Source organism: Ochotona princeps, chromosome 8, assembly GCF_030435755.1.
Source record: "Ochotona princeps isolate mOchPri1 chromosome 8, mOchPri1.hap1, whole genome shotgun sequence".
In the NCBI taxonomy this organism is placed as follows: domain Eukaryota; kingdom Metazoa; phylum Chordata; class Mammalia; order Lagomorpha; family Ochotonidae; genus Ochotona; species Ochotona princeps.
Window position 1 is genome coordinate 7,675,748 of NC_080839.1, and position 26,122 is coordinate 7,701,869.

At 40.2% G+C, this 26,122-nt stretch overlaps 1 protein-coding gene across 6 annotated transcripts in view; it reads right to left on the minus strand.

Annotated features, from left to right (window-relative positions):
• Window positions 1-11,417: 11,417 nt before the first annotated feature.
• IL1R1 (interleukin 1 receptor type 1) overlaps window positions 11,418-26,122 on the minus strand; it is a 65,106-nt gene continuing 50,401 nt past the window's right edge. For 3 of the 6 annotated variants that reach the window (XM_058667470.1, XM_058667469.1, XM_058667471.1), the window contains exons 4-12: window positions 22,404-22,638; window positions 22,122-22,311; window positions 21,003-21,171; window positions 19,272-19,337; window positions 16,626-16,743; window positions 15,702-15,853; window positions 13,876-14,019; window positions 13,043-13,210; window positions 11,418-12,011 (exon numbers count right to left, since the gene is read on the minus strand). In XM_058667470.1, coding sequence (XP_058523453.1) covers window positions 11,593-12,011; window positions 13,043-13,210; window positions 13,876-14,019; window positions 15,702-15,853; window positions 16,626-16,743; window positions 19,272-19,337; window positions 21,003-21,171; window positions 22,122-22,311; window positions 22,404-22,638 — 1,661 coding nt within the window. In that variant the 3' untranslated portion in view covers window positions 11,418-11,592. The remainder of the gene's footprint in view (window positions 12,012-13,042; window positions 13,211-13,875; window positions 14,020-15,701; window positions 15,854-16,625; window positions 16,744-19,271; window positions 19,338-21,002; window positions 21,172-22,121; window positions 22,312-22,403; window positions 22,639-26,122) is intronic. The other 3 variants (XM_058667472.1, XM_058667475.1, XM_058667476.1) reach the window with 3 other exon arrangements.

Below are 26,122 nucleotides of genomic sequence, written 5' to 3' on the forward strand. Positions count from 1 at the left end.
ACAGCTGAAGGGAAGATAGACCCTCTTACCGCTCACACTCATGCTAGTGCCTAGTGGTGAAGGAAAATTTCAAAAGGATTTCTGCTTGGTGAGACAATGAAAGGTGCCAATTACGATGAACTGATTCGATGCTGCAAATGATAGCACTGTGCAAAGTGATGACACTGCCAAGGCCTGAGTCTGCCGTGCGGAAATCTGAGTGAAAACTCACAATCATTGTAAAGTCTCTGAAGAAGGAACGACTTTGAGGCCCAGCGCGATAGCATAGTGGCGCAAGTCCTCGCCTTACACACACCGGGATTGCATATGTGCACCGGTTCTAATCCCAGCCCTGCTTCCCATCCAGCTCCCTGCTTGTGGCCTGGGGAAGCAGTCGAAGAGGGCCCAAAGCTTTGGTACCCTGCACCCATGCACCTGCGTGGGAGACCCGGAAGAGGCTCTTGGCTCCTAGCTTTGGATCGGTGCAGCACCGGCCGTTGTGGTCACTTGGGGAGTGAACCATCAGTTGAAAGATCTTCCTCTCTGTCCCTCCTCCTCTCTGTATATCCGCCTTCCAAAAAAAAAAAAAAAAGAGAGAGAGAGAGCAGAAATGAAGCCTATTTGGTGGAAAATTTAAAGCAGAAGCGATATAAACCTATTTTCATTTTTAAATGTCATCCTCACCACTGAAGTCTTAACTTAGGGAGACTGACAATACTGACCCCATGCCCCTACCAAGTTAGGACCCAGTCTCTCTCGTATGTCTCACTGAGATCAACGTATTTCCACTTATTCTCTATCAAAAGGAATTCACTGAACTGAGGGAGTGACGTAGCTGACCAAACAAATTTGCATCTCTGTTCTCAAGAAGTCATTTCCTTCTGCAATAGATAAAACCCTATTGACTGACCAGTGCTGTCCAGGGAAGCCTGTTCAGGGGAATTCCAGGTCCAGGCAAGGAAGTTCCAGAAAGTAACTACCTCTTACACACGTAGCCATTTGCTGAAAAATACAGCATCACTGACCCACCAAAGAAGAACCTCAGGTGCCACTGACCAACCAAGAAGTTGGACACGAGCTAACCATGCAATTCTCAACCCCCAACTCCAATCTATAAACCCTTCATCCTTAATTCTTTAGAGAATAAGAGTGAAGCAATAGCTGCTCAACTTCTCACTCTGCATGTTGCAATACATACCTAATTTCTTCCAGCACCCCACTGTCAGTGATGGGTTTTCTGCGCAATGGCCAGAGGACCCAAGTTTGGGTATTCAAAGCAGCACCTCCAATTAATTTGTGGTGTTGTGTAACAATACCAAATACTGTTTATTTTTTTTTTCATGATACAGTTCTGTAGGCTCAGGGATTTCTCCTTCCACCCTCCCCATCTCCCATCACCCCCTTTGACTTACTGTAGTAGTCCTCCAACAGTAATCACAAGTCCATCAAACTGCTATTTAAGTGTAACCTGATGTTGTAGGTATAAAAAATGGCAGAAAGTCAACCAGCCTATCATCAAGACACATTGAACAGTTTCACTGGAAGCCCACCTTTGATTCAGGAGTAGAGATTCCTGACACTTCTGCATCTTCACTTCTGCAGTACCAAACGTTGTCAACAATGTTGAGCTGCTGGGGTCTCTTAGCCTGATGGAAGGAGCAAAAAGAGGCGCAACCGCTTTGGAAAATCAGTTTAGTGGTAACTACTAAACCTATCTCACACATTCATTTCAAAAAATATCTCAAATCTAGCTGTAGTAACTACTATATCTTTGGTGGTATCTACTAAATCTAGCTCACATATTCATGTGAAGAAATATCTCAATAGATATGTATTCAGAGGTCCGCCAGATCAGCTACATGCTAGACTATTCATAGCAACATAATTCACAGTAGTCAAAACCTGGAAATTGGAATGCATATGTGGTATAGTCATTAAGACACCATTTGGGATTCCCATATCCTATATCCAAGACTTTTATTGGTCTCAAAATCGTTCAGCTGCTAGCCTGTGGCTCCTGGCCTGTCAAACAGAGACTGACCAGCACCTTCATCCTATGTCATGCTATGTTATGATAGGATAACATGGCCGTTCTATGGTCTGGTTGACTTTGGATATAGTTAGGTTTTTTTTATGTTCCCGTGTTACAATCCATTCATTCTTTCTGGGGCTATTGTACATCAGCACTCTACATGTTTATTTTTTTTCCTTTCTTGGTGCTGCTCAGCTGTGCTTTTTCCTACCTGTGCTTATACACTTTTCTTGTCCATAGTCAATGTCACTGGTAACAGTGGCTGACTGAACATATCCCAAATCTGGGAGTTGGAGCATCTTGGCTCAAGACTCAATTACTAACTAGAGAATGATGAAATGAATTGGAGGGCAAGGGCTGCTTCCCAAGGAACTGCCATGCTTAAGTGAAACTTCCAGCCACATTAGTATTTAACCGGCTGTGATATGTTCATCACAAAGGATGTCTGTGAAGTCTACCAAACTGGTAGTGACTTTGAAAATGAGCATTGTTTATGCCACGCACTACTTGTAGGAGAGCTGAGTGACTGCACAGGACGCAATTAGTCAAGCCGAAAAGCTTATTGCTTTCTGAATCTTCACAAAGCCAATGATCAAGGAAGGGAACAAAGCTGTCTAGGAAAGGATGACTATGTCATTTTGACTGCTGAAAATCGTAAACTAGATATGCAGCCAAAGCAGCAACATTAAATAAACCACTCGTTTTATATATAGACTTACAGAGTATGTGTGGATCATATTTCTAATAATAGTAATGTGGGAAAATATTTTGCTACATTTTAAAATCTTAGGGTATTAAATTGCACATTGTATGATCTCTGTCATTTCCCTAGAAAGACCATGAACTATTTAAAAACTGTGCTTAAGTTCTGAGACTATGGATAACCTTTTTCTTTCTTTTTCATTTGAAACATTCCTGCATTCTCTCAAGCTAATAGTCTTTTATAATACAGAAAGTTTCTTTTAAATATGGTTGCTTAAAAAGACAAAGAACACTCCTAAGGCAATCAGTACATTGCACAGGCATCACCAAATAACTCCCTACCCAGCTGTTTATCAGCATTTACTTTTGCTATAATGATGCCCTTCAGTTTTATTCTCTATGTCCAATGTTCCTCCAACCAAAAGTTATCAGTCTTTCCCACCTGTCGACTGCAAATGCCCAAGCTCAAGTGCTACAGAGATTTAAGACTCCCTGTCCTATGGGTTTGTTTCCTAAACAATATTATCTTGAGGTCCTCTGGCTAGATTTGCATTTTTCTCTTACTTGTAATTAATATATCATTAGGTGGGTGGTAAGCATTTTTCAATTGCCTGAATGTAAACTTGAGAGCAAAACCATTGCATCTGTGTTTTGGAATTTGAGGCAGGACATCACATCCTGTTTGAGAAAACTCACCAATTCAGAAGCAAATATGATGAGGTCTATCACTTAACAATAAAACAGTGTTCAAACTGACAGCTACCATCCACAGACTTGGAGATATGTAAGAGAAACTAGTCAAGCTCAGTAAGACATGTGTGTAAGGTGGTTGAGGAGAGAACATTGAAGTGCTGGCCAACTTGGGATTAATCACGTGGGCAAACCTGGAAGTGGAAGAGACTGTGAAACATGCCAGACCCTGACTCACAGGAATCTCAAGGATCCAGTTCTCAGGGATTTTGGAGAAATGAAGCCCCAAGAAATGCTAACAAGTGATGGTCAAGGCCGCCCTACCAGGTGCCAGAAGCAAAAACCCAGTGACAGTTGGAGTCACTTCTTGTTCAAAGGCTCTCAAAGGAACAAACTTCCTGAACTTTGACTGAAAGTTAATCTCCCAGCTGGTGCAGAAAGACATGGTCCTGAGAAGTCACATCATCCCATGAGCCTAGATGCCAGTGATACAGGTTCAGCCGATTCAACAGCTGAAAATTTTAGCAACTGTGTTCATGTGTTGGGTGCTGACTTAAGGTGAACGCACAAGATGTCCACACTTGAATCAGCCAGGCCTTCTTCGGAAGAAACTTGAGTGGTAGACAGTAAGGTTAAGTTTCCTTGAAAGGCTAATGGTTGTTTATAAAGAATGTCATCTGGTTCATGTAGGTTCTTGTCCCTAAAACACATACATACACACATACTTACGCATACATTTTCATGTTTGGGTCGTAAAATAAATGTCTTACACTACATGATTTTGTTCTCTGATTTGTTTCCCCACAGACACTTTCTTCATGTGTGCTCTGTGGATTTCTGCACCTGTAGAGATAATCTGTGTATTACATCGAGTGGAACTACTTTCCCTGAGCGTGGCTCACTCTTTTCCTTTCTTGATGGTATCGCTGTGGCCCCCAGGGGCCCATCTCCAAGGTGAAAGATGCTCCTTTGCTAAATTAACTTCAGAAAATCTCTGATTACCTTGTTGTGATATGCTTAAAAATAATTTGAGCAGGCGTGGTGGTACTGTGGGTTAGGATAGACATACAGCCAACACCCACCTCTCTTATCGTAGTGACTTGGGCAAGCCCTGGTTACTCTGATTCCAATTCAGCTTCTACTAATGCACTTCTGGGAGGCATCGGATGCTGGCTCAAGTACTTGGATTCCTGCCACCCAGGTGGGAGACTCAAATAGTGTTTCAGGCTCCTGGCTTCACCTTGGCCCAGCCCCCACTGTGGTGGACATTTGGAGAGTGAACCAGGAAATGGAAAACCAATCTCTCCCTTTTTCTGCTCCCTCCTTTCATTCTGTGTGTGAGTGTGTGTGTGTGTGTGGGGGGGGGGTGCATGTGGACACTGCTCTTTCATATAAATAAAAATAAATATATATTTTTAAATCTTTCAAGTAACATTTAGGAAACTTGCTTGTCAAAAATGCCAAACTGTGGCAGATACAGACTAAGCCTCTACCTATGGTGCCAGCACACTTTATGGACAGCTGCTCTACTTCCCTTCCAGCTCCCTGCATGTGGCCTAGGAAAGCAGCAGAGGATGGCTAAATCCTTGAGTTCCTGTACCCATGTGGGAGACCCGGAGGAAGTTCCTGGCTCCTGGGTTTCTGATCTGCTCAGCTCTGGCTACTGTAGCCATGTGGGTAGAGAACCAATAAATGTAAGACCTCCCTCTCTCTTTCTCTTACTGTGTCTCTTCTCTCTGCAAATATGCCTTTCAAATAAAAACAAGTAAATCTTTAAAAAACAAAAGATGCCAAACTGGTGCCGGTGTTTGGCGATAGGAGTGAAGACACCACTTGGGATTCTCCACTCCATATCACGTTGCTGGGTTCAAATCCTGGCTCCACTTCCAATTCCAGCTGTGTGCTAACACACACCTTCAAAGGTAGCAAGTGATGACAGGTGGAATTCCTATGGCCTGTGTGGGAGACCCAGATTGAGTTCCTGGATTCTGGCTTTGTCCTGGCCTATTTGTATTTACTCAAAAAAAGATATCTGACAAAGAGAGGGAGATGATGTGACTTTGATATGTTGCTTGGCGTTGCTTTTCCTAAACACACACAGACACATAATTATTCACATACACACATAATTACTGGCAAAATAGCAGGGGTCTGATGAAAAATGCCTTCCATCTTTGTGAGGCATACTGGATAGCTGGTTCATACATTTTTATGAGTTCTTGAATCTTTGCTATTGAGAGATTTATTGAAACATCCCTCAGGAATATGTTAAAAGAATCTGTCCTTTTTTAAACATCTGTTCCCCTTTGGATCTGAGTCTGATTGTGGGGCTATCACATAAGTAGGGTCCCTGGCCCTGGCATTGTACAACTTCACCTTGATGTTGTATGTAGGCATGTCAAAAGTTTGCAGTATGGAAAACACGTATTATGAAAAACTATGCATGGATTTAAAAATGTTTTGCACCAACATCAACTTATAATTCTGATTTTCATAAGCTTTCAAAGAGCCTCTGTGTGTTTTATATGTAAGATTTTTTTAGCATCTACTATAGTTTGAATGCTGAATGCTCCCTAAAGCCTCATGTATTAGATGCTTGGTCTCCAACGTATCTACTGAGAAGGGGTTGAACTCTTAGATTAGGCCTCATGGGAGGACCTTGCATCCCTGTCGCATGTCCTCAGAAAGTAGTCCTCACAAAAGGCTTCTTACAATGACTTGAGTTTGAGCCAAATGATTCTGACGGCTTCCCAGGTCTGGATGCCACTACCTGCCCCAACACCTGTTCCCACCATGGCCGTCCACCAACCTCACTGTAGATCAAACCACTGAAAACACATGCTTGCAAACGTAAACCTCTAAAACCATGAGCTACATAAGTCTTTTCATAAAATTAATTGCCTTAGGTATTTCATTGTAATAACAAGAAGTTGAATAATGCTGTGTCCACTGCTATTGCTAATCTATACCTTTTCATCCTTCTATTTGTACATTATAATATAAACTTTTGGCTCATAGATTTGCTACTACTAAGGACTTTGACTACATGCTAGGCATGTCCTTACACAGGAATTAGGTGAGGAAGCTGGGTTCAGGTACATGGTCTAAGTTACCACTGATTTGAATCCCAGGAACTTTTTCTATCAATAATGAAGTAGGAGGCTGATGGAGAAGGTTGTTAGCAGCCAATATTATCGAAATATGTGAAGAGATGGATACACCTGTTAGACTAGGTGGGTGTCTCAGTAAAGGTTTGACGGGCCAGTCTGTCTTCAGACTTGGGTTTTTAGGGACATGAGTAGGGGTCTCCCATTTCTTCTCTCCAAACAGCCTCTCTGGTATACACCTGGATAGAGAGCTTGCCAGGTGTGGGATTCCTCCCACAACCTCATAATCGTCCCTTGGGGAAGGGCTCGCAGCGGTCCCCCAAGTTGTCTCCAGGAAAGGTCGGAAACCTATGCAAATCCCTCTGGGCAATATTAACTATAAAGATTTTTTTTAAAAAAATATGTATTCTTTTTTATTGAAAAGGCATATTTACAAAGAGAAAGAGCTTCCATCCACTGCCTAACTCCCCAAATGGCCACAATGGCCAGAGCAGAGATGATCTGGAACCAGGAGCCTCCTCCGGCTCTCCCATATGGGTGCAGGGTCCCAAGGCTTTGGACCGTCCTCGACTGCTTCCCCAGGCCACAGGCAGGGAGCTGGATGGGAAATGGATCAGCTAGCACATGAGCCAGTGCCTATACAGGATTCTGGCACTTGCAAGGGGAGAATTAGCCAATTGAGCCATTGCACATGGTGACGGCCTTCTGAGATAGCTGTTTCACTTGCTCAAGTCCGTGAATTCCTTTTAATGAAAGACAGGCAAACATTACTGGGTCCTGCTTTCGGAACTCGTTTCCTCATCCCACTGCACACACATTTTCTTGGGCCGCTCTTCTAAGCACAGGATAATACCACCTACCTGTCTTAACAATAGTAGCCAGATGTTTTGTGGTCTTAGGCAGCTAGTTCGGGGTCATGAGCTTGAAAGTCATTCTTCCCCCATCCACATAATCCTTCCTGCACACTTGTGAGTTGGGTGACAGTCACCTATCATCACCTGGAACCTGAGAGGGAACAGTATTGTGTTGCTGTGTAATCACTCCCTTCGCAAGCCCCCATAAAGGACCATAGTAGGGAAGGGCTCTCTCTTGGTCACATGCTTCCATCACTCTGTCACTCTGACTCTCAGCCTCCCCAGTACCTGCTTGTTCTCTGGCTTCCCCTGAGCAAACTCCAAGGACAGGTAGCCACTGAATATAGCCCCCTGTATGTCTGTATTCCTCACTCTCTGTTCACTGCTGGTGTGACTTGGTCAACCTAATTTGTGCATTCTCAAGCGTTCCAGGAGAGGTGAGACCTTACAGTAATGGCATGTGGACAGAGAAGCCAGGAAAATGTGAATGTTTGCAGCTTTGTAAGTTTGTCCAGGTTGTTCGCTGCATCTCTTAGAATTTACATCGCTGGGGAGGCTGGAACATAGATCTTCAGTTTAACAGATGGACTTTACAGTAATGACCATTTGTTCTTCTCAGGGTTTGGTTCAGACTGGATTGCCATGTGGACTTGTCATTTACTAATTTCTAGCAGGCCCTGGCATCACTAAGCTTGGTTCATAATGACTTCTTAACGCATCCTAGACTTGTCTGGCATGATCTGTCTCACACCGCTCCAACAGACCGAGAGTTCATGCTGGGCTCTCATGCTTTAAGCCAACACCCCTTTCCCCTTCGCCCAGGTACTGCCAGAGTGCATGCCCATTGTAATTGCTGAGAGGTTAGAAAGAGGCACTGACAACCCTAATGGGATCTCCAGTCACAAATGCTTATGTGCTATGCTGCATGCTTCTGGGATTCCAAGTTTTGTCCACTTCCTGAGTTAAAGAAGAAAATAAATGGATGCCTTCTGTGAAGGTATAAAGGTTCATACAAATGGTGCCCTTATGGGCCTGGTGCAGTAGCTTAGCGGCTAAAGTCCTCACCTTGCACATGCCAGGACCCCATATGAACACAGATTCTAATTCCAGCCACCCTGCTTTCCATCCAGCTCCCTCCTTGTGGACTGGAAAAGCAGTGGAAGATGATCCAAAACCATGGAATCCTGTACCCGCATGGGAGACCTGGAATAGGCTCCAGGCTCCTTGCTTCAGATCGGCGTTGCGGCTGCTTGGGGATGGGAGATCTCCCTCTCTGTCTCTCCTCCTCTCTGTATATCTGACTTTCCAACAAAAATAAATAAATCTTTTTTTTAAAAAATGGTGCCCTTATTATTTGAACAGGTAAAGGTTTACTAACAGTAATTCATGACTTACATCATCGAGGTAAGCAAACAGCTGGGAGCTGCTGGTTTGGGGAGCTTCACTCCCCTTTTCTCCCTGTAACCAGAGCTCTATGGATGGTGTCCTCAGCCTCCATCAGGCCTGGTGTGTGCAGCTAGAGAAATGGTGTTCAATGACTAACATCAGGAAACGGTTTGACAATTTTATTGGAAAACAAGTACAGTCTATTGATCAACAATGTGCACTGTACATGCATTTGGTGTTTGAAGATACAAAAATACTTGACATCTGCTGTGGAACTATACAAACAAGCTTTAAAAATACCCTTCATCATTAACCAGTACAAACATATCGATAATGTCATTTACAAAATGGCTCAATACAATTTTTCTTATTGAAAATAATATTTAAAAGAAAAGTAGGATAGGGAAAATACTTGTTCTGTGCAATCTGTTTTAGCAACTGGTAAGGAAATATTCTGTTACTCTTGCAAACTCTTCATCGACACTAAAGGTTGACTTTAGAAAAAAACTCACACCAGAAAGTATATTAGGATCTAATCCATAGGGAAGGAAGAGCTTTAAAAATTTGGGGTGGGGAGGAGAGACAAAAGTCAAAGGAAGTTCATGGGGAACCTGGAATGTGGGTTCTTCCTCTGGGATCTTCCCAAGTGCCAGGAGTGTCAACACACTTCCTGTTTGTGAGACATCTCTCCTGACCTAAGCTTATCCCTCAATCCTGTTCCTTCCTAAATTCCACGTTCCTGGATACTTGTTATTTATGGTTGTTCCCCCATTTCCTTATTTTCTGACCCACCGTTGTCACTAATTCTAAATTTTAGAATTGCTTTGTTAGACATGCCAAGATATTTTCCAGGTGACAGACTGAAAACTTATCAACTAAACTACATTTTGAAGCATCTCATAGATGCTGGGGACATGAAACTCCATGTAGAGTGTCCTGCTAAGTGAAAATGAGGTCTTTTGTTTTAAAACAGCAGCTCCAAAATACCATTATGGCTCAATGCTGTCAGGCCAGATCCAGGAGAAAAGGTAGAAAAGAAGTCATAAGCCTAAGCTCGGTGTTTCTCTAGTCCCCACTGGCACCTGTAGAAGGAAAAAAGAATTGTTTCCAAAAAGTGTGAATCCACCCATACTATTGCATATTAAAGCTAGAAAACACATCCATGGTCACAGAATTTTTTAATGTGCATCTGTCCTCCAACAGGTGGCCCATACTTTTGGCTTTTCAGCTTTCATTGGGTTTCTATAGTTATCCAGGACTCCTAGCAAATTAAATATATATATTTGTATATATATATTCCACATTTTTAAAAATGGTTCTTTCATATTTGATTAAGAAATATTAAAATAAAATTGTGCAAAAAATGGTTTTACAAAAATCTAAATATAGTATTTGTAACTTCTAACACTCTAAACTTAGGAATTTGGTTTCCTAAAAAGAAATGTTACTAAATTCAGTGGCTTTCTAGAAAACTACAATTCCTTCTCAAAAAAGTGCCAAAGTGGGGGTAAAACAGGTGAGTTATTAATCTGAAATCAAGTTCACAAAACACTGAACCAGAAGCTAGAAACCCAAGTTCAAGCCCTATGTCTAATAGCACTAAGAGTGTGACTTTTTAAAAATAGGCAACTGTGTTCATATATTGAATTTGAATAATTGCAGAAATTTAACCTAAGAATGTCTTAAGCACTAAAACATCACTCAAATCTACATCATGTGTGCAAATTACTTGTGGAAGGTAGTGAGGAACAAAGAGAGACACAAGGGCCTCTCCCATAGAGCAAATTCCAGCTGGAAAAACAATCCCTCCAAGCTAGTCACCAACAGCCAGCACTGTCACATTGGCAGGCAATAAAGGGGCCGAGGAGTCATCACTTAGGGAACATCTCTTAGAGACAATACAGTTGGACTCAGATCTGAATTTCAGTACATTTCAGGCTGGCTGGAAGGGATTCTAGTCAGAGGCAGCAAGGTAACAGGCTGCGTGGATGCGTGCTCGGAGCAGGAACAGAGGCTCAGGGGCTATTCAGGGTATTCACAGTAGGACAGGTTGGGGAGGTTGGGAAGGCAAGACAAGCTGGTGAGACAACTCCAGCTTTAGCTCCCAGTCCCAGGAGCTGTTTCGGCCAAGGCCAAGCGAGATGAGAGCAGCACTTTAGGAAGGATGGTTAATCTATGGGATGTGCATGCAACAGAACAGAGGGAGGAAACCCCTGGGAAGCCATCCCGCCAAAGAAACAATGAGCCCAGTAAAAGACAAAAGAAAAGGGAAGAACCGGATGGCCGCTCCAGGGAGAAGAGCAGTAAGAGGTACTTCAATTCCCTGTTCCCATAGTGCTTCCGCAGTGCATTCTCTCCTGTGGAACACTAAGGGAATCTCAAAATGTCAGAACGCCTTTGTCCAGTAAAAAGAAGGTTTTCAAGTTCGGTGAAGTGAGAAGTCATCCTTCTGAGCTGCTGGCTGTAGGTATGGATGGAACATGAATGTCTTGTGACAAGTACTCCAAGAACACCTTTCTCCGTGTGCTGGCTCTCACCTTTCCCTGCAACACTGCCCAGGTCAGCCACTCCAGGTGATACCAGAGTCCTGAGTGAGGGCTACAGCCCCGCTCTGAGGTTCATGCTGTGCTCATACTTCCCGCAGAGCTGCAGAACAAACAGGGTGTGTGTGACCTCTACTTGGAACTGCCTGCCTCCTACAGTCACATCTCGCTCCCTTAACAATCTGATGCCAGGTGACCTTGGGGTGAAGGGAGCATAACAGGTACTTTTTGTGACTGTACAGCTCAGACTGCAGTGCCACAGACAAAAGACAAAGAAGCCTTGGCCAAGCCTCTGGCGGCTATCCGAGAGGTAAGTGAACTTCTCTTTCCAGTTTCTTCTTAGGCTCTGGCTTAGAGGCTGTGGACAGCAACTGGCATTTGGATGTAGGCACCTGCCGCTGGGCAGGCATGTGGTACCTCACATTTTTCCAGAACCTGGTCTTGGAAGACTGAGGTCCCTCTTTAAAGTCCCCCGACCAGCGGATGACCCCATGTTTCTGCTTAATGAATTTAATGGATTCTGGCATCTTCTCATAGTCATGGATTTTCTCCAACTCCAGGAGAACAACTTTCATTCCATCCTGAATGAGGGCATTGTACATGGCTATTTGCTCTTCTGATGAATCACCCAACCAGGTAAAGTTTGATGTCTCTCTCACTAAAATCACAATCAGTCTTCTGCTTTTCTTGATATTTTCATTCGTGACCTCAACAATGTCTGAAAAGCAGGAACCACAGCCAAGTAAGTACAAAGTGCATCATCGTTCTTTGAAGATTCAAAACCTCAGAAGGTTCTTCCTATTAAATAACTGGATCTGATGCAGGCATCTGATCTAGCTTTAAGACCCAAATTAAAATGCCCGAATCGGGGCTGAAACTGTTGTGCAGCAAGTAAAACCACCTCCTATGATGCTGCCATCCCATAAAGAAGCCAGTTCGTGTCCCAGATGCTCCACTTCCAATCCAGCTCCCAGCTAAAGGCAAGCTTATAATGGTCCAAATCTTTGGGCCTTTGCTATCTTCATGAGAGCCCCAGTAGAAGCTCATGGCTCTGGGGTTCAGTCTGGTCCAGCACTGGTTTTTGCAGCCATTTTGGGAGTGAATCAATGAATGAAAGATGTCTCTCTCTGATTCTGCCTGTCTCTGTATAACTCTTTCATATATGTTAATTTTTAGAGTATGTGTGCATCCAATATTGTTGTGCATGGGGTTTGAGTTCTAGTTTCACTAATAAGGAAGTTTCTTGCTAATGCAGATTCTGGGAGGTAGCAGTGATGAAGCAAGTACTTAGGTCCGTGTCACCCATGTGGGAGACAGGGATTGAGTTTTCAATCTCCCTAGCCACAGTGTGGCCTGGCCCAAGGTATTTTGGAAATGTGGCATGTGAACCAGCAGATGGAAGCTCTTTGTTTCTCTGACTCTCATTTACTAAATTTACACAATATATGCATTCAATCATTTGATGTAGACAACTCCTACTGTATTAGTCATAGAGTAATAATTGTGTCTAATTAGTCATTCGACTTTCCAAAATTCAGTAAAAATCAGCTAAATATTGCTTCAAGAATGTATGAGGAAAGTGAGCACTTTGTATGTCATCATTGAAAGGTGTCATCATATACCACTGAAGAGGCTTCACAATTGCTAAAATGTGCACCTGTGCCATGGTTTTGTCAAAAGAACCTAAACTTCATTTATTCATTTTGCAACAAAAATACTTCCACTTCTCTTTTTCTACTACATACATACCTTCCCCAACATAGTCATCCCTTCCATAAATGAACAGCTTATACCCAAACTGCTCTTCTAAAACTTCTGGCAAAACTTTGAACACAAAAGCATCGGAGTTAGAGGTAGATCCTTCCCCTGGGGTCTTTGGATATAGAATATATGCATCATAGGTCTTCCCATCTGGAGCTGAAGGCAAAATATAAATACTTAGACAAAAAAGAAAGCCAAGAAATTTGATAAATTCAGTATCACAAGCATGCAATTTCAAAGGTCATTCTTTTTATGTGCATTGGCGTCATTAAAACAACAATACCAAAAAAAACATTATTATAATGCTTTTGCAGAATGCTTATCTCTTGCAAGGGTTTTAGTCACTCTGCTTTCCTACAAAATTGTTGTTGTGCATTCAGTGCGAAAAGTTGATCTTATTTTCTCCCAAACGCCCCTGTCCTGGATTCTATTCATTCTCCCTTGCATTCACTGTTGGGGGTGTTAACTTTTTTGTAAGATTTTAACAACAGAATAGGACAGCTTTTCTGATACATGAAAATGGAGTCATTTGTTTCATTTGCAGGCAGATCTTGAAGTGACCTATTTCCAGTCCAGCATAGAACACACCTTCAATACTGGCTTCTGATTAACTGAGTTTATAAATAGATGCCCCAAACCCATGTTTATCTACCAACATGAATACATGAAAGTAAGCCCATAAAACAATGGCAAACAGCCTAGTCAGTTATAAAACTATAACCAGAAGTATTATCAAACTTCTGTACATGCTACCCTGGCCCTCTTAGTCACTCTCTACCTTTCCAACCAAAAAATATATGGCACAGAATATAAAATTATACCTTTCTTTGGGAGAAAACTATAGCAGGAGTCTCTATACCAAAGTACAATGTCAACCTTGAAGATCTTACAGATGAAAACAGAGCATGTCACTACAACTGTTAACACGACACAGATCCCAATAGTGTGCTTATGGAAATCAGGGACTACAGCAGAAAAGATGGGGAAAAAAGATTAGAACAAAAATAATTTAAAAATTGAACATAGCAAATTTAACATTTTCAACTCAGAAAAATCATATTTGGAATTTGCATTCAGACCAATTGTTATTGCTCATTATTATCACATAATAAAGATACTAATGTGCAAAAACAATCAACATCAACACTATATCAAAAGCAGGTGCATTCTGTTAACTTTTCATCAAAATAGTACAATATACAATAACAAATGGGAAAATATTAAAGGCCACAGGACACAACCCTCTAAAATGAAAAAAGAAGTCAATGTCGCTCAGAACCCTACAAAAGTTCCCTCAGATGGGAGAGGAAAAGACAGTTCCTGGGATTAAGACAAGAAGCGGGGGTGGCTTAAGGATTATTTCCCATGTCCACAATCTCTCGCCTCTGTAATTACCCAGCCCATGATTCATCTCACGGGAGGAGGGGAAAGATGAGGAGGGGTGGTGGTAAGACGGAGTGGCTGGAGAAGCAGAACTAGATAAAAGAAAGAAAAAAATGGCTTTAATGTATCAGGCATCGTTCAGAGAGAACACTGAAAGCTTTTATACAATGTTTTTTCAACTTGGATATTTGATTGACCTGGAATTGACTTTACTACAAAGTGGAAATCATGATGTGCCAATATCTAGACTAAAATCCAGATTGGCCCAGTTTACAGACTGCACTGGTATAGAACTATGTAAGATGGTGGTATCTGTAGTACAAATCTCCAGATTACTTCTCTTCTGTGAGACCACCCGAGTATTCATGACCCTTACATTTCCTTTCGACTTGGAGAATGAACCTTTGCATTTACTCACGTGCTCACAACAATATACCCATGCAATACACACTACTGCACAAATATTGCATAGAGCTTGGCTGCAATTATTTTGAATCTATAGGTTCATTAGGAAGAATTAAGATATTCATAATGCAGGGTTTCACACCATGAACTTTACATAATCCTCTATCTATCTAGGATAGGGCAATAATTTATTTCCTTTATATAGTACAAATTTTGAACACCTTTTTGCTAGATTTATTCTTCAGTATTTTGTGCTTTGATGATACTATAAACATCACCTTTTAAGTTCAGTTTTTCATTGTATATTCTAGGCATTTAAACTCAGAAATCATATACAGTAAGATAATTCTAGTGATTATACCCGTTGGTAAAAATCAATCACTTTTGACATTCTTTTTGAATAGTGAATACTTAGATTTTCATGATGTATTCATTGTATAGTCCTTCAAAGTATTTATTCAATACAGATAGTGTGGCCAACTTAACTTGCTTCTAGATCTGGAAGTAGGAGCATTCTAAAAATGAGGCTCCATTACAGAATTTACTCAGGTAAAGAAGACTAAGTCTGAAAGCTACTGGAATGGGTACCTAGGGTCCTATGAAAATATTCAACAGATATCCTAACCTCATTAGTGCAGGCAGATGGCTGGGTCCAGGGCAGACAGCAAGACAGAAAAGTTTCTCAGAAGAGGCAATTTTTCTAAGAAATCAAAGAAGATTGAAGTTACTCAAGGGAGAAGAGAAATAAAGAATGTGCTGGGCAGAAGAAACAGCATTGGAAGTTTAAAGGTCATGGACTTGCTACAATCGTACTACAGTAAAACAAAACTGCATTTAAAATAAATAGGTAGTGGCTTACCTGGATATATTAATTTGATAAATGTTTCAGCACGACCATATGTATTTTTGGCTAAACAAGTAAATGGATAAAGATAAAATCTACTTTCAACTTGTGAAATGTTAAGTATTGCAAGATGCGTAAATTGTCTTGGAGATGAAGGATTTCCAAATCTGTTTAAAAGAGGAGTAAAAAAAGTTAAGCAAGTAAATGACATCTATTACAAATAAGACACATAGATCTGCTTGATTTCTTCACATGTACCATAAATAGCAGCTGAAACAAACACCTGCTTCAGTCATGGGCATAACAGACTGCTGACCAAGATGGCCTGAGATTCTTAGAGTCAAAATTATTGTCAGGAACTGACTAAGTAGCAGAGGAATCAAATTAAAATCACCAGCCTCCAAGAAGAAAGATATGAAAAAAAAAGAAGAAAGATATGGACATATGCATTCTGAGTTTAGAGAAAAATATATTGAACAATAGTGGACCAGGGAAGTTGACAAAGGGTTTGCTGATACTGCACAGAGGAGCAAAGAGCAAGTTGGGAGATCCTACTGGCAGGTGCACTGGGAAACCAAAAGACTTCCAAATGCAATTCCTCTTTCTTGACCCTGTTTCATCTGTCTTTTCTAAACTATATCTAAAATGAGGAATAACCCAGGAGAATTTCTTCATTAGAATTCATAGAATTCAGGCATTTATGACTGAAATTAAGGAAAGACTTTTGGGTTGTCCAGCATGAATGAGCAAAGATATACAGCTACATTTTCACCTCAAACATTTAAGATTTTACGACTTTGTATAACCCAGTCAAACTGAAAAGGGTCAGAAAGGTTAGGATGAATTAATGTCAACCAACTCTGGATATTATATTAAACTATAGGGGTTATAGAAAACATGACATGGAATTTAATATCAGAATCTGATTAGTATATTTACAATTTATATTCTTCTGCCAGTAGTGGATCATCTTCATCAATTAGTGACCCATTCCAGTTCCAGTAGACAGCATCACTCATATGGCCACTGACATTGCAGATCAGTTGTATCTTAGATCCTGCAAAAAATTTTCTTTTTAATCATACCATGAATTGATTTTTAGACTCACCTATGTATATATGTATGTATGTATATTAATAAGTGGCTACTGAATAAAACTTTTAAACCCTAGAAAAGCACAAAGGAAAAAAAGAAAATTGTCCTTTAACCCACCATTCAGAAATAACCACTATGTTAGTAACTTTATTTATCCCAGATTTTATCTTTTCCATGCATATAAGAAATTTTTTTGTATTGATTTTTGTTCATTTGAAAGTCACATGGATAGCAAGCAAAGGAGAAAGAGAAAGAGAGAGTTTGTGTGTTTTTATTACTGATTCACTTCCTCAATGCCTGCAAGAGCCAAGAGCTGAAGCAGGCTGAAACCAGGAGTGCAAAACTTCATCCAGGCCTCTCATACATAAGTGGCAAAACTCAGCACTTGAATTATCATCTGATGGTGTAGCTGGATCAGAAGTGGAGCAATCCAAGGCAGAATTCAGACATCTTGAGTGGCATTTTAAACAAATGTTCCAAATACTCGCCCATAGGCAAATTTTAAATAAGATCTTATACTGTATTATCTTGCAATTACTATGAATTGGGACTTCCAGCCTAGTTGTTCAGTCTTCTAAAACAGGATTATCAGGCTGTCATAGCTGGTTTATGTTCGCTAATGCTGACACACTCTAACAATTTTTCTATTGCTGAGCATAATTCATGTCTATTTCTCCATTTTTTCAAAAAATTATTTGAAAGGCAGTATTAGTGGGTGGAGGAAGGAGAAGAGAGAATGTCTCCCACCCACTAGTTCACACCACAATGGCTGGTCTGGGGGACTGGGTTGGGCTGAGGTCAAGATCTTCATGTGGGTGCAGGTGCCCAATGGTTTGGGCCATCTGCTGTTGTTTTCCCAGGCCATTAGCAGAGAGTTGGATCAGAAATGGCGCAGCCAGGACTCAAACTGGCTCTTGTATGGGATATACGTGTCACAGGCGGCAACTAACTTGCTATGGTGTTTCATCATTAAGAATGTTGGTGACAATTTTTACTGATGCTGTTTATTAAGTTTAAGGAAGTATCCCTTCATTCTTACATTTTTATGTGATCTTAACAGCGATTCATATTGAATCTAATCAAATGCTGCCTATTTGAATACCCTTAAGTTAATCTTATGACAGAGATATGTACCCCGGATTTCCTAATGTGATAGATTGAAATGATGATTTCTAAATGGAAAGCTATTTTCTGATTTAGAAAGCAATACAGCACAATGCAGCCTAGGTTTCAGGGCGCTTAACTCCATAATTCTTGAGAATACTGTCTCAAGAGAAGCCAGCACCAACAGTGGCAAAAGTGGTGCTTGGGGAGGACAGCAAGAAAACCAGAGGGGAAAAAAAATGGTTTTGGGCCATCTGAAGGGCCTTGGCACGTCAAAAGTGATGTAAGATAGCTGTGGTATTAACACACTGAGAAAGAAGATTAGGACATTGGTTTTTGTATTCTATCAAAAGGAATGTTTCCATAGAACAGAGCCGGAGAAACACAACTTTAGATCCTACCGGTTCCCATGAAAGAAAGCTCCTCTGCTATCTTCCGCCATGAACCATTGGCTTGGCTAGCATAGAATTTACAGGCCACAAACTTAAACCTTCTTATCTCTGTACAACTGCTCATGGTTCAAACAGTTACTGTTACCAAAGAGGATTACAATCTATTTTTTATATCTGGACCAGTGGTCTCCAATAGAACTTTTTTTTTTATCTCTCTCTATCTCTTTCTCTCTCTCTTTCTTCTTGAAATAAAAATTTTACACCCCCTTAGAAAAGCATTTTCCTAGAATAACTATGATCTTTCTGGTTTTTAGTCTTATTCTACCAAGAACTTAGTTCTGGTCCCAGGAAACACAACTTGTGCCAGTCGGATAAATTGCAACATTTTTCCTTAGGCCTTGAAACTAGATCTTGGGTGGATGTTTTCATGGTTAATGCGTGTCACAGGAAACTAGGGACAGGAAAACTAGATACAATTGGATTTCTGCCATTAAAAAAAACTCAAAATAAAAAACATTTTAAGATATAATTGTGCTATTTGACCAATAGTAATGGATATTCAGTAAATGACCTAGGTTATGTATAGTAAAGATAAAATATATATTAATCTTGTGTTAAAAGTAAGTTCAGGGCCCGGCATGGTGGCCTAGTGGCTAAAGTCCTCGCCTTGAAAGCCCCGGGATCCCATATGGACGTCGGTTTTAACCCCGGCAGCTCCACTTCCCATCCAACTCCCTGCTTGTGGCCTGGGAAAGCAGTTGAGGACGGCCCAATGCATTGGGACCCTGCACCTGCGTGGGAGACCTGGAAGAGGTTCCAGGTTCCCGGCATCGGATCGGCGCACACCGGCCATTGTGGCTCACTTGGGGAGTGAATTATCGGACAGATCTTCCTCTCTGTCTCTCCTCCTCTCTGTATATCTGACTTTGCAATAAAATAAATAAATCTTTAAAAAAAAAAGTAAGTTCAGCATGTCCAGCTGCAGTCCACTTACCCAAAACCACTTCCTTTGTCTCATTAGATGGGCTCATTATCACGGGCTTTTGGGGCTTGGTTTCCGCTGAAAGAAAAACATCCACAGGGTCATCTGTGTCTGATAATCAGAATTTCAAGTGATGACAATATTCAGCAAAATACACTAAATGGCATCCGAACAAGTGGACCCCTGAGGTCTAAAAGGCTGGTTATTGAAGAATGTCAAACAATTTGTCATGATTTATTAAAAACAGGCAGGAAGTCATCAAGTTCTTTGGAAATAAACCTTGATGCTTTTTGACAAAAATATTGGCTTCAAGGATTGACCTGTAGCCAAACAGAAAATACGAAAAACTATCAACTTTACACGTGCCCTGGAGCCTATCACAGTTGAATAAATAAAATAAGGTATTCCACAGATTTCTAATGCTGCTTCTTCCCCAGTGTGCACCTAAAAGTCGGTGGCACATAACAAATGCTTAACAAATAGTTTTGAATAAAACATGCATCATTCAGTTAAGACTTGAGAAAAAAACAAAATGCCTCATCCTCTGAATAGAGTTTCTTGTTTCCAAAACTGGGATCAGAAAAGAGACAGGAAATTTCCAAAACATATTTGATTTCTTTAAAAAAAAAAAATCTTCCCTAATGGCGAGTTCTACCTGCTTGTTTGGTTACTGGGACTCAAGAATGGCAAACCAGAGTAACAGAGTGACAGGAACAGGCTGCCAAGAACTCTAGAAGATGGTTGTGATTTGAATAGCATTGAAAACTAGGATATACCGATGTTTATCGGTCTAAGGAATTATTTTGCATTTAATAAAATTAATCTCCATAAACAGATAATTATAGAATTAGAAGAATGAGTTGTTTTTCTAATGTATATAGCATCCAGTTTATCTTAATCTTGGTGTATTGAGTTTGTATGAGATACAGTTTATACGTATTGTCCCTGCAAACTATTCATAGATACTTCCTTTACCATACAAAACTAGAATAACTGTTCTTAACATTATTTAAGCTTAAAATTCTGATATGTACAGAAAGAGTTCTGCCCATCTTCGAGCTATTTGTGGAATCACACTATTTCGTTTAGTTGAAAAACAGGTTTTAACATGAAGCATGGGAAAATTTCTGATGCCTCAGCCTGTGAAACCAGGCTGATGATTACACTCGGGGCAACTGCATACCTGTTTCCCACCAAGCAGCATGTTGCATCAGACACAGAACCACAAGCTGAGTCTACCCAAGCACCAATCTTTCCAAAAACTTCGAGAGGTGATACCACCTTCTTATAAAAAAGGAAATGGACATAGAGATTGCTGACTGATCTAACATGGAATAAACACGAGGTTGATTCTAGACGTACAACTTTTCTGAAGCCACTAATATTCACCCCATTTATAACAAAAATGCTCATTGCTAGACACTTGGACCCCACAAGTGGAAGTGCTCAGAAGATCTGCACATTCTAGGAAACCCAGAGTGCTCTAGCAGAATCTTCTTCGAGCATGTCAAAGTACAAGGTCAGGTGGAAAACATAACTCCTAGTGTCTGGTTAGTTGACACTGCATCTGAAGTAGCGATGGAAAACAGTCACCCAGCATTTAGCAACAACAACAAGCTAAACTAAGCTCCTTTGTGGAGTTGTGATTTAGTTCCTCCATGCGTGACAAAAGCGATGTTAGAAGCACTCTTGGTCTCTGGGTCTTTCCGGACCTGAACTCTGTGACATAGAGACACAACTCACCTAGAGGGATGAATTCTATTGCCCGGGTCACAGGATACTGCTTTCCCAGGTATGTGTAGGATATGTGACAAGTGTATTTCCCTCTATGCTTTTCAGTCACATTCATCACAATAAGTTTATTTGCGATTCCAGAAAAGCTTACATTGTCAAGATCCAGAGGTTCGCAATCCTAGATCAAAGAAGTGAAAAGAAACATTGATAACTACACTGTTTCCCACTCTTCCTATAAGAGGAAACTCCACTGATTCACATTAGCAAATGCTATATTTTAAAAAACACACATGTGTTCTATGCAATGTTAGTCAATCCCTTTCAAGACAGTTATAGAAACTACAAGATTACTTAAGAAACACTTAATATTTTTAATAAGACCCAGGTTTGATATTTTTAAGTAGCTCTCTGTGGGGCTCAGGGGCAAAGAGGTCACTAAGTCAATAAGATGGCGACTAACAGTCAAGATCACTGGTGAGCAAGATGGGGGCCAAGGACAGATCCCTGGGCATGAACCAGGGCAGGGGTCATGTTGTTTTGATTGGCCAGGGCCTTTTCACTCACCTAACCAAGGCCTATGAGAGGTGGCTTCTGCAGTCATGCTCCTAGTAATTGGCTCCTAGTTTCTCCCCTCCTGGAATTCCTGGAATTCCTAGCCTGAGGATATCCCTTACCCTATATAAGAATCTGAATTTCCCCAATAAATTGGAACTGCTTAGACAGAACCCCTGTGTGTCTGTTTGTCTCTCGCGGGCCGGGAGGCTGGGTGGCAGGCATCAGGCTCATCCCCTCCGGCAACGGGGTACTAGAGGAATCTGTGGGGGAGACCCCGTAGCTCTCTTCCATATCTTACATTTACAGTCAGCCTTCTCCTTAAGCGTATTTTATTCATACTACTACTTTTCTCAATTGCATCTTATTAAATAAAAACATGAGCAAGAAAGCCTTTAGCTATATATCAGATTAAGAGAATATGGATTTTACAATTCTTTTTAAATTACCCATTAAGTTTCATCAGTGAGGAAACATTTTGCCAATTGGAAAGTTCTTTGCAAATTCACTCTTTAGTTCATAAAAAAGAAATTACATTTTCTGGAAATACTATAAAAGTATTGATAATAAGCTTACCTTATACCACTGTATTTTGGGCAATTTGCTATTTTCATCTTTAAAATAATCCATATAAGGGCATACAAGTACTCCATCTACGGCAGCAGGTAGTCTCTGTTTAAACAGAGTTTGTGCACTATAACACAGGTTAGGTTCATTCTCCACAAACTTTGTAGTTATTCTAATTCTGAGGCAGTAAGTAGAATTTCTATAATAAAGTAAGATAGGAAAATTAAACACCATTAGAAGAGCTCTCCCTTCTCTGCTGCGGGATCCTAGAACATGTGCTTACAATCTTACCTGACTGTACAAGAGTAACTCCCTGAATCCTCTACCTTGGCAGGAACAAACCAAAGGTTATCTTTGTGCTGATGGATGTTGCAGCTTTGGTCTGTAGATATAGGTATTTCACTATCATTTTTATACCAATTTATGACACCATTTCGTTCATGTGGGTTAAGAGGACAAGAAGAAACTCCTATTTCATTTGCAGATGATACGGTAATTACTTTTTCTTCACGTTCCTTACAGTTATCTTTAAAAGAGAGAGAAAAAATTTTTATAAAAACCTGCCAATGTTTCTTAATATTTTGTCTATGTATAACTAGATAATTAAATCCTTCAACTCATAGTATCCATAAAAACTTTACAGCATCATGATTAACAGCATTATCTTGTGGATCTGAAAAATTCACATTAAAATGTGTGTGTTATCATCTGTGGGTTGTGCCCGTGAGTCAATTATTTAGCCTCTCTCACCTCCAATTTATTCATTTGCGACAGAAGGGAATGTAACAGGAAAGACATTCACTTCATTGCAAGGTGAAATATAGAAAACTGTTTTTACCTTTCTACCTGAACTAAAAAATAAAGAATACAAAACAGCATTGCTTTAAGACATTGAACATCAGGAACTAAAGGACAGATTTAGAAAGAACTGAAGCAATTGCCCAAACTGACTATGAGGCCATAACATTGCAACACGGAACCACAGGAAAGCCCAGTGTCCTCCCTGAGTCAAGACTGGGACTGGCAATCTGCAGAATGAAGATTCTGCGGGAAAAAGACACCAACCTGGTTACAGCTACATATACAGAAAGGGAGCGTTTGGAGTTCCGCTGTCTCCCCTGAGTTTTCAGCAAAGAACCCACAAGTCTAAGAAACGAAAAAATAACTCAAGACTCATTTGAAAACCACCAAAAGGATTAGAGGCAATAATACCTGGAGCCACACAATGCTGGGCAGAGTCGCTGCTCCGACAGACAGAACAGGAAACCTCATTACTCATGCACCATCAGGATCAGAATGGCTCTGACTCCAGAGCTGCGGAGAGTCAGGCCCACAATGATCCTTCTTGTTACGCTTGATGGGCCTGAAAGCACCAGCCATTTTCCAATGCTCAAGTATACTTGCAGTAATACAGAAATTCCCATCATCCAGCATAATAATTTTTACAATGGCTACTATTCCACCACCAATCATCAGGCATGGAAGACAGATAATATGCAACCAGTAATGAGGAGGATAGAACAGCCAAACAAAGCAACCAAAACTGACACAAAAATAACACAGAGAAGAAAATTAAATATCATTATTATTACTGTATCTGATTTGCTCAAGATGCTAAAGGAAAGGACAAACATGAAGAAGAGTAAACAATAGAGATTAAAACAATGTTATGAATGAAAACTCCATGCATTGCTTGCGCATAATGCATACCATCTATAATTTTCTTGAAAACCTTTAAAATGCATGAATTTCAAAAATTTCTTTGTACTAAAACAAACTTTTCTTTTAATTCCATTTACACAAACTTTTGCAAGTATTGTCACATTAAGGAAATGGAATTTGTAGCTAAAAACCTGCTAACAAGAGCAGGCATTTGACTTAACAATTATGATGCTACTTAGTTTGGCCCCCACCCATAGCAGAGTGGCTCCTTCCTAATTCCTACTTCCTGCTTATCTAGAGAGGCAGATTAAGACTCAAATGACTGAACCTCTGCCCCGTGTGGGAGTCCCAGATTGAATTCTCAGCGCTTGGCTTTAGCCTGGCTCAGCCCCAACCTTGTGGACATTTGGGAGTAAACTAGCTGATAGAAGATCTCTCTCCATCTTTCTCTCAAAGAACTAATTTTTTTTGAAGAATAAATCTTTCCAACAATTCATAGCTTCATTAGTATATTCTACCATGAGTATAAACATTCACTAGCACTCACTAAAGAAATAATATGTAATATACACAAACCCATCCATAAAATGAAAGAGGCAATAATTTCCAACTCATGCTATGAATGCAGTATCACTCTGACACCAAAACCGAAGATTTCACAAGAAAGAAAAAAACACAAACTAATCTTTATTATGAACACAGATACAAAATTTCTTTTAAAAGTTTTAGCAAATCGAATCTTACAACTTTAAGAATTTTTTTAAAATCCTCAAGAAAATGGGATATATCCCAAGAAAAGTTAAATTCAACTTCAAAAAAATCAATGCAATGCCACATATTAATATATTGTAAAGAAAGTCTGATTCTGTTTAAATTGTAATGGTAAATCTGGCTAGCACTTCAAAGCAAGCAAAAGCACTACATGGCACCCAACCTGCAAAGGAAAATTATAAGATTTTCACTTGCAAACAACATGAGCATCTGTGTAGAAAATATTAGGGAATCTACAAAAGATCTAATGTTCATAAGTTGTAGAACACATGATATGGCAAAATTATGTTTAGTTTGCTTATACTGCAAAGAACATGTTGAAACTGCTAGAGTTCTATCAATGTAACAGTAGAAACCATTAGACACTGTATTTTCATCTGCTGGTTCACACCTCCAAAAGTCCGCAACAGCCAGGGCTGGACAAGAATTGAAGCCAGGAGCCAGGAACTCAACCTGGGTCTTCCATGGGACTGTCAGAAACCTAATAACTTGAGCCATCTCCACTGCCTCCCAGGGAAGCTATAGTCAGGAGGAACAGCCAGGAATTGCACCCAGACACACAGATGGACAAGGAGGTTGGGGCCACTAGTCCAAACACCCTTGAACCTGATATTGGAAAAAAGCATTATAATAGCATTCAAAGATACAAAAAAATGGATGATAAGTCTGATAAAGGATGATTAAGACTTATGTAATGAAATTTACAAAAATTTAAGTTTTAAAAGATCTAAATAGATGAAGAACTAATTTGTTAATGGATCAGATTTACTGATATTACTGAGATACCAGTTTTCTCAAAACATATTTATATTCAATGTCAATCAAAACTCCGTTAAGATTTTTCACACAAATTGACAAGCTGATTATAAAATCAACATAGCCCAAACAATATTGATTATAAAAGAGCAAAACTGTAGGAGTTACCCTACTTATTGTGACATATTATACAACTACAGCAATTACAGTGTCATTTTTAAATTTAAATTATTGCATTTATATATGGGGAACAAATTTCATGTAGTTCATGCATACAAATTCAGGAGTACAGTGACACGTCTCACCCTTCCCCACCTCCTCCGGCCCCCTGCCCTCCTCCTTCTAAAATTCTTTTTGTTCTTCTTAGTTTTTACAATGATATGCTCTCAGGTTATTCTATAATAACAGGTTTTACCCTCTACTACATAAAAAATTGAACAGATACCAAGCAGGTAGAGACAAGAATGATAAACAATAGCCAAATCTCAAAATGTCAGTGTTGCTCACGTAGCTTATACTTATACAAACAGGTATTGGAACAGATAGCCAGGAAATAATTCACAAAAATATGTTCAGCTGATTTTTACTAAAGGTACAAAGTAAATGCAGTAGAGAAAGACAGTGTTTCCAACAAGTTGGGCTTCTTTATTCACAAACATAATTCTAGAGGCAGGAACTGCAAAGTAGCAGAGTGGGGGCTTTCGTAAGTCAGTTTCTCCATAAAGGCAACAAAAGGCTGGCAAAAGTTTCAAACAGCGAAGGTTTGCGGCAACCAGAGGAGCATCTATTTAAACAAGCAAGCCAATAAACCAAAACCATAT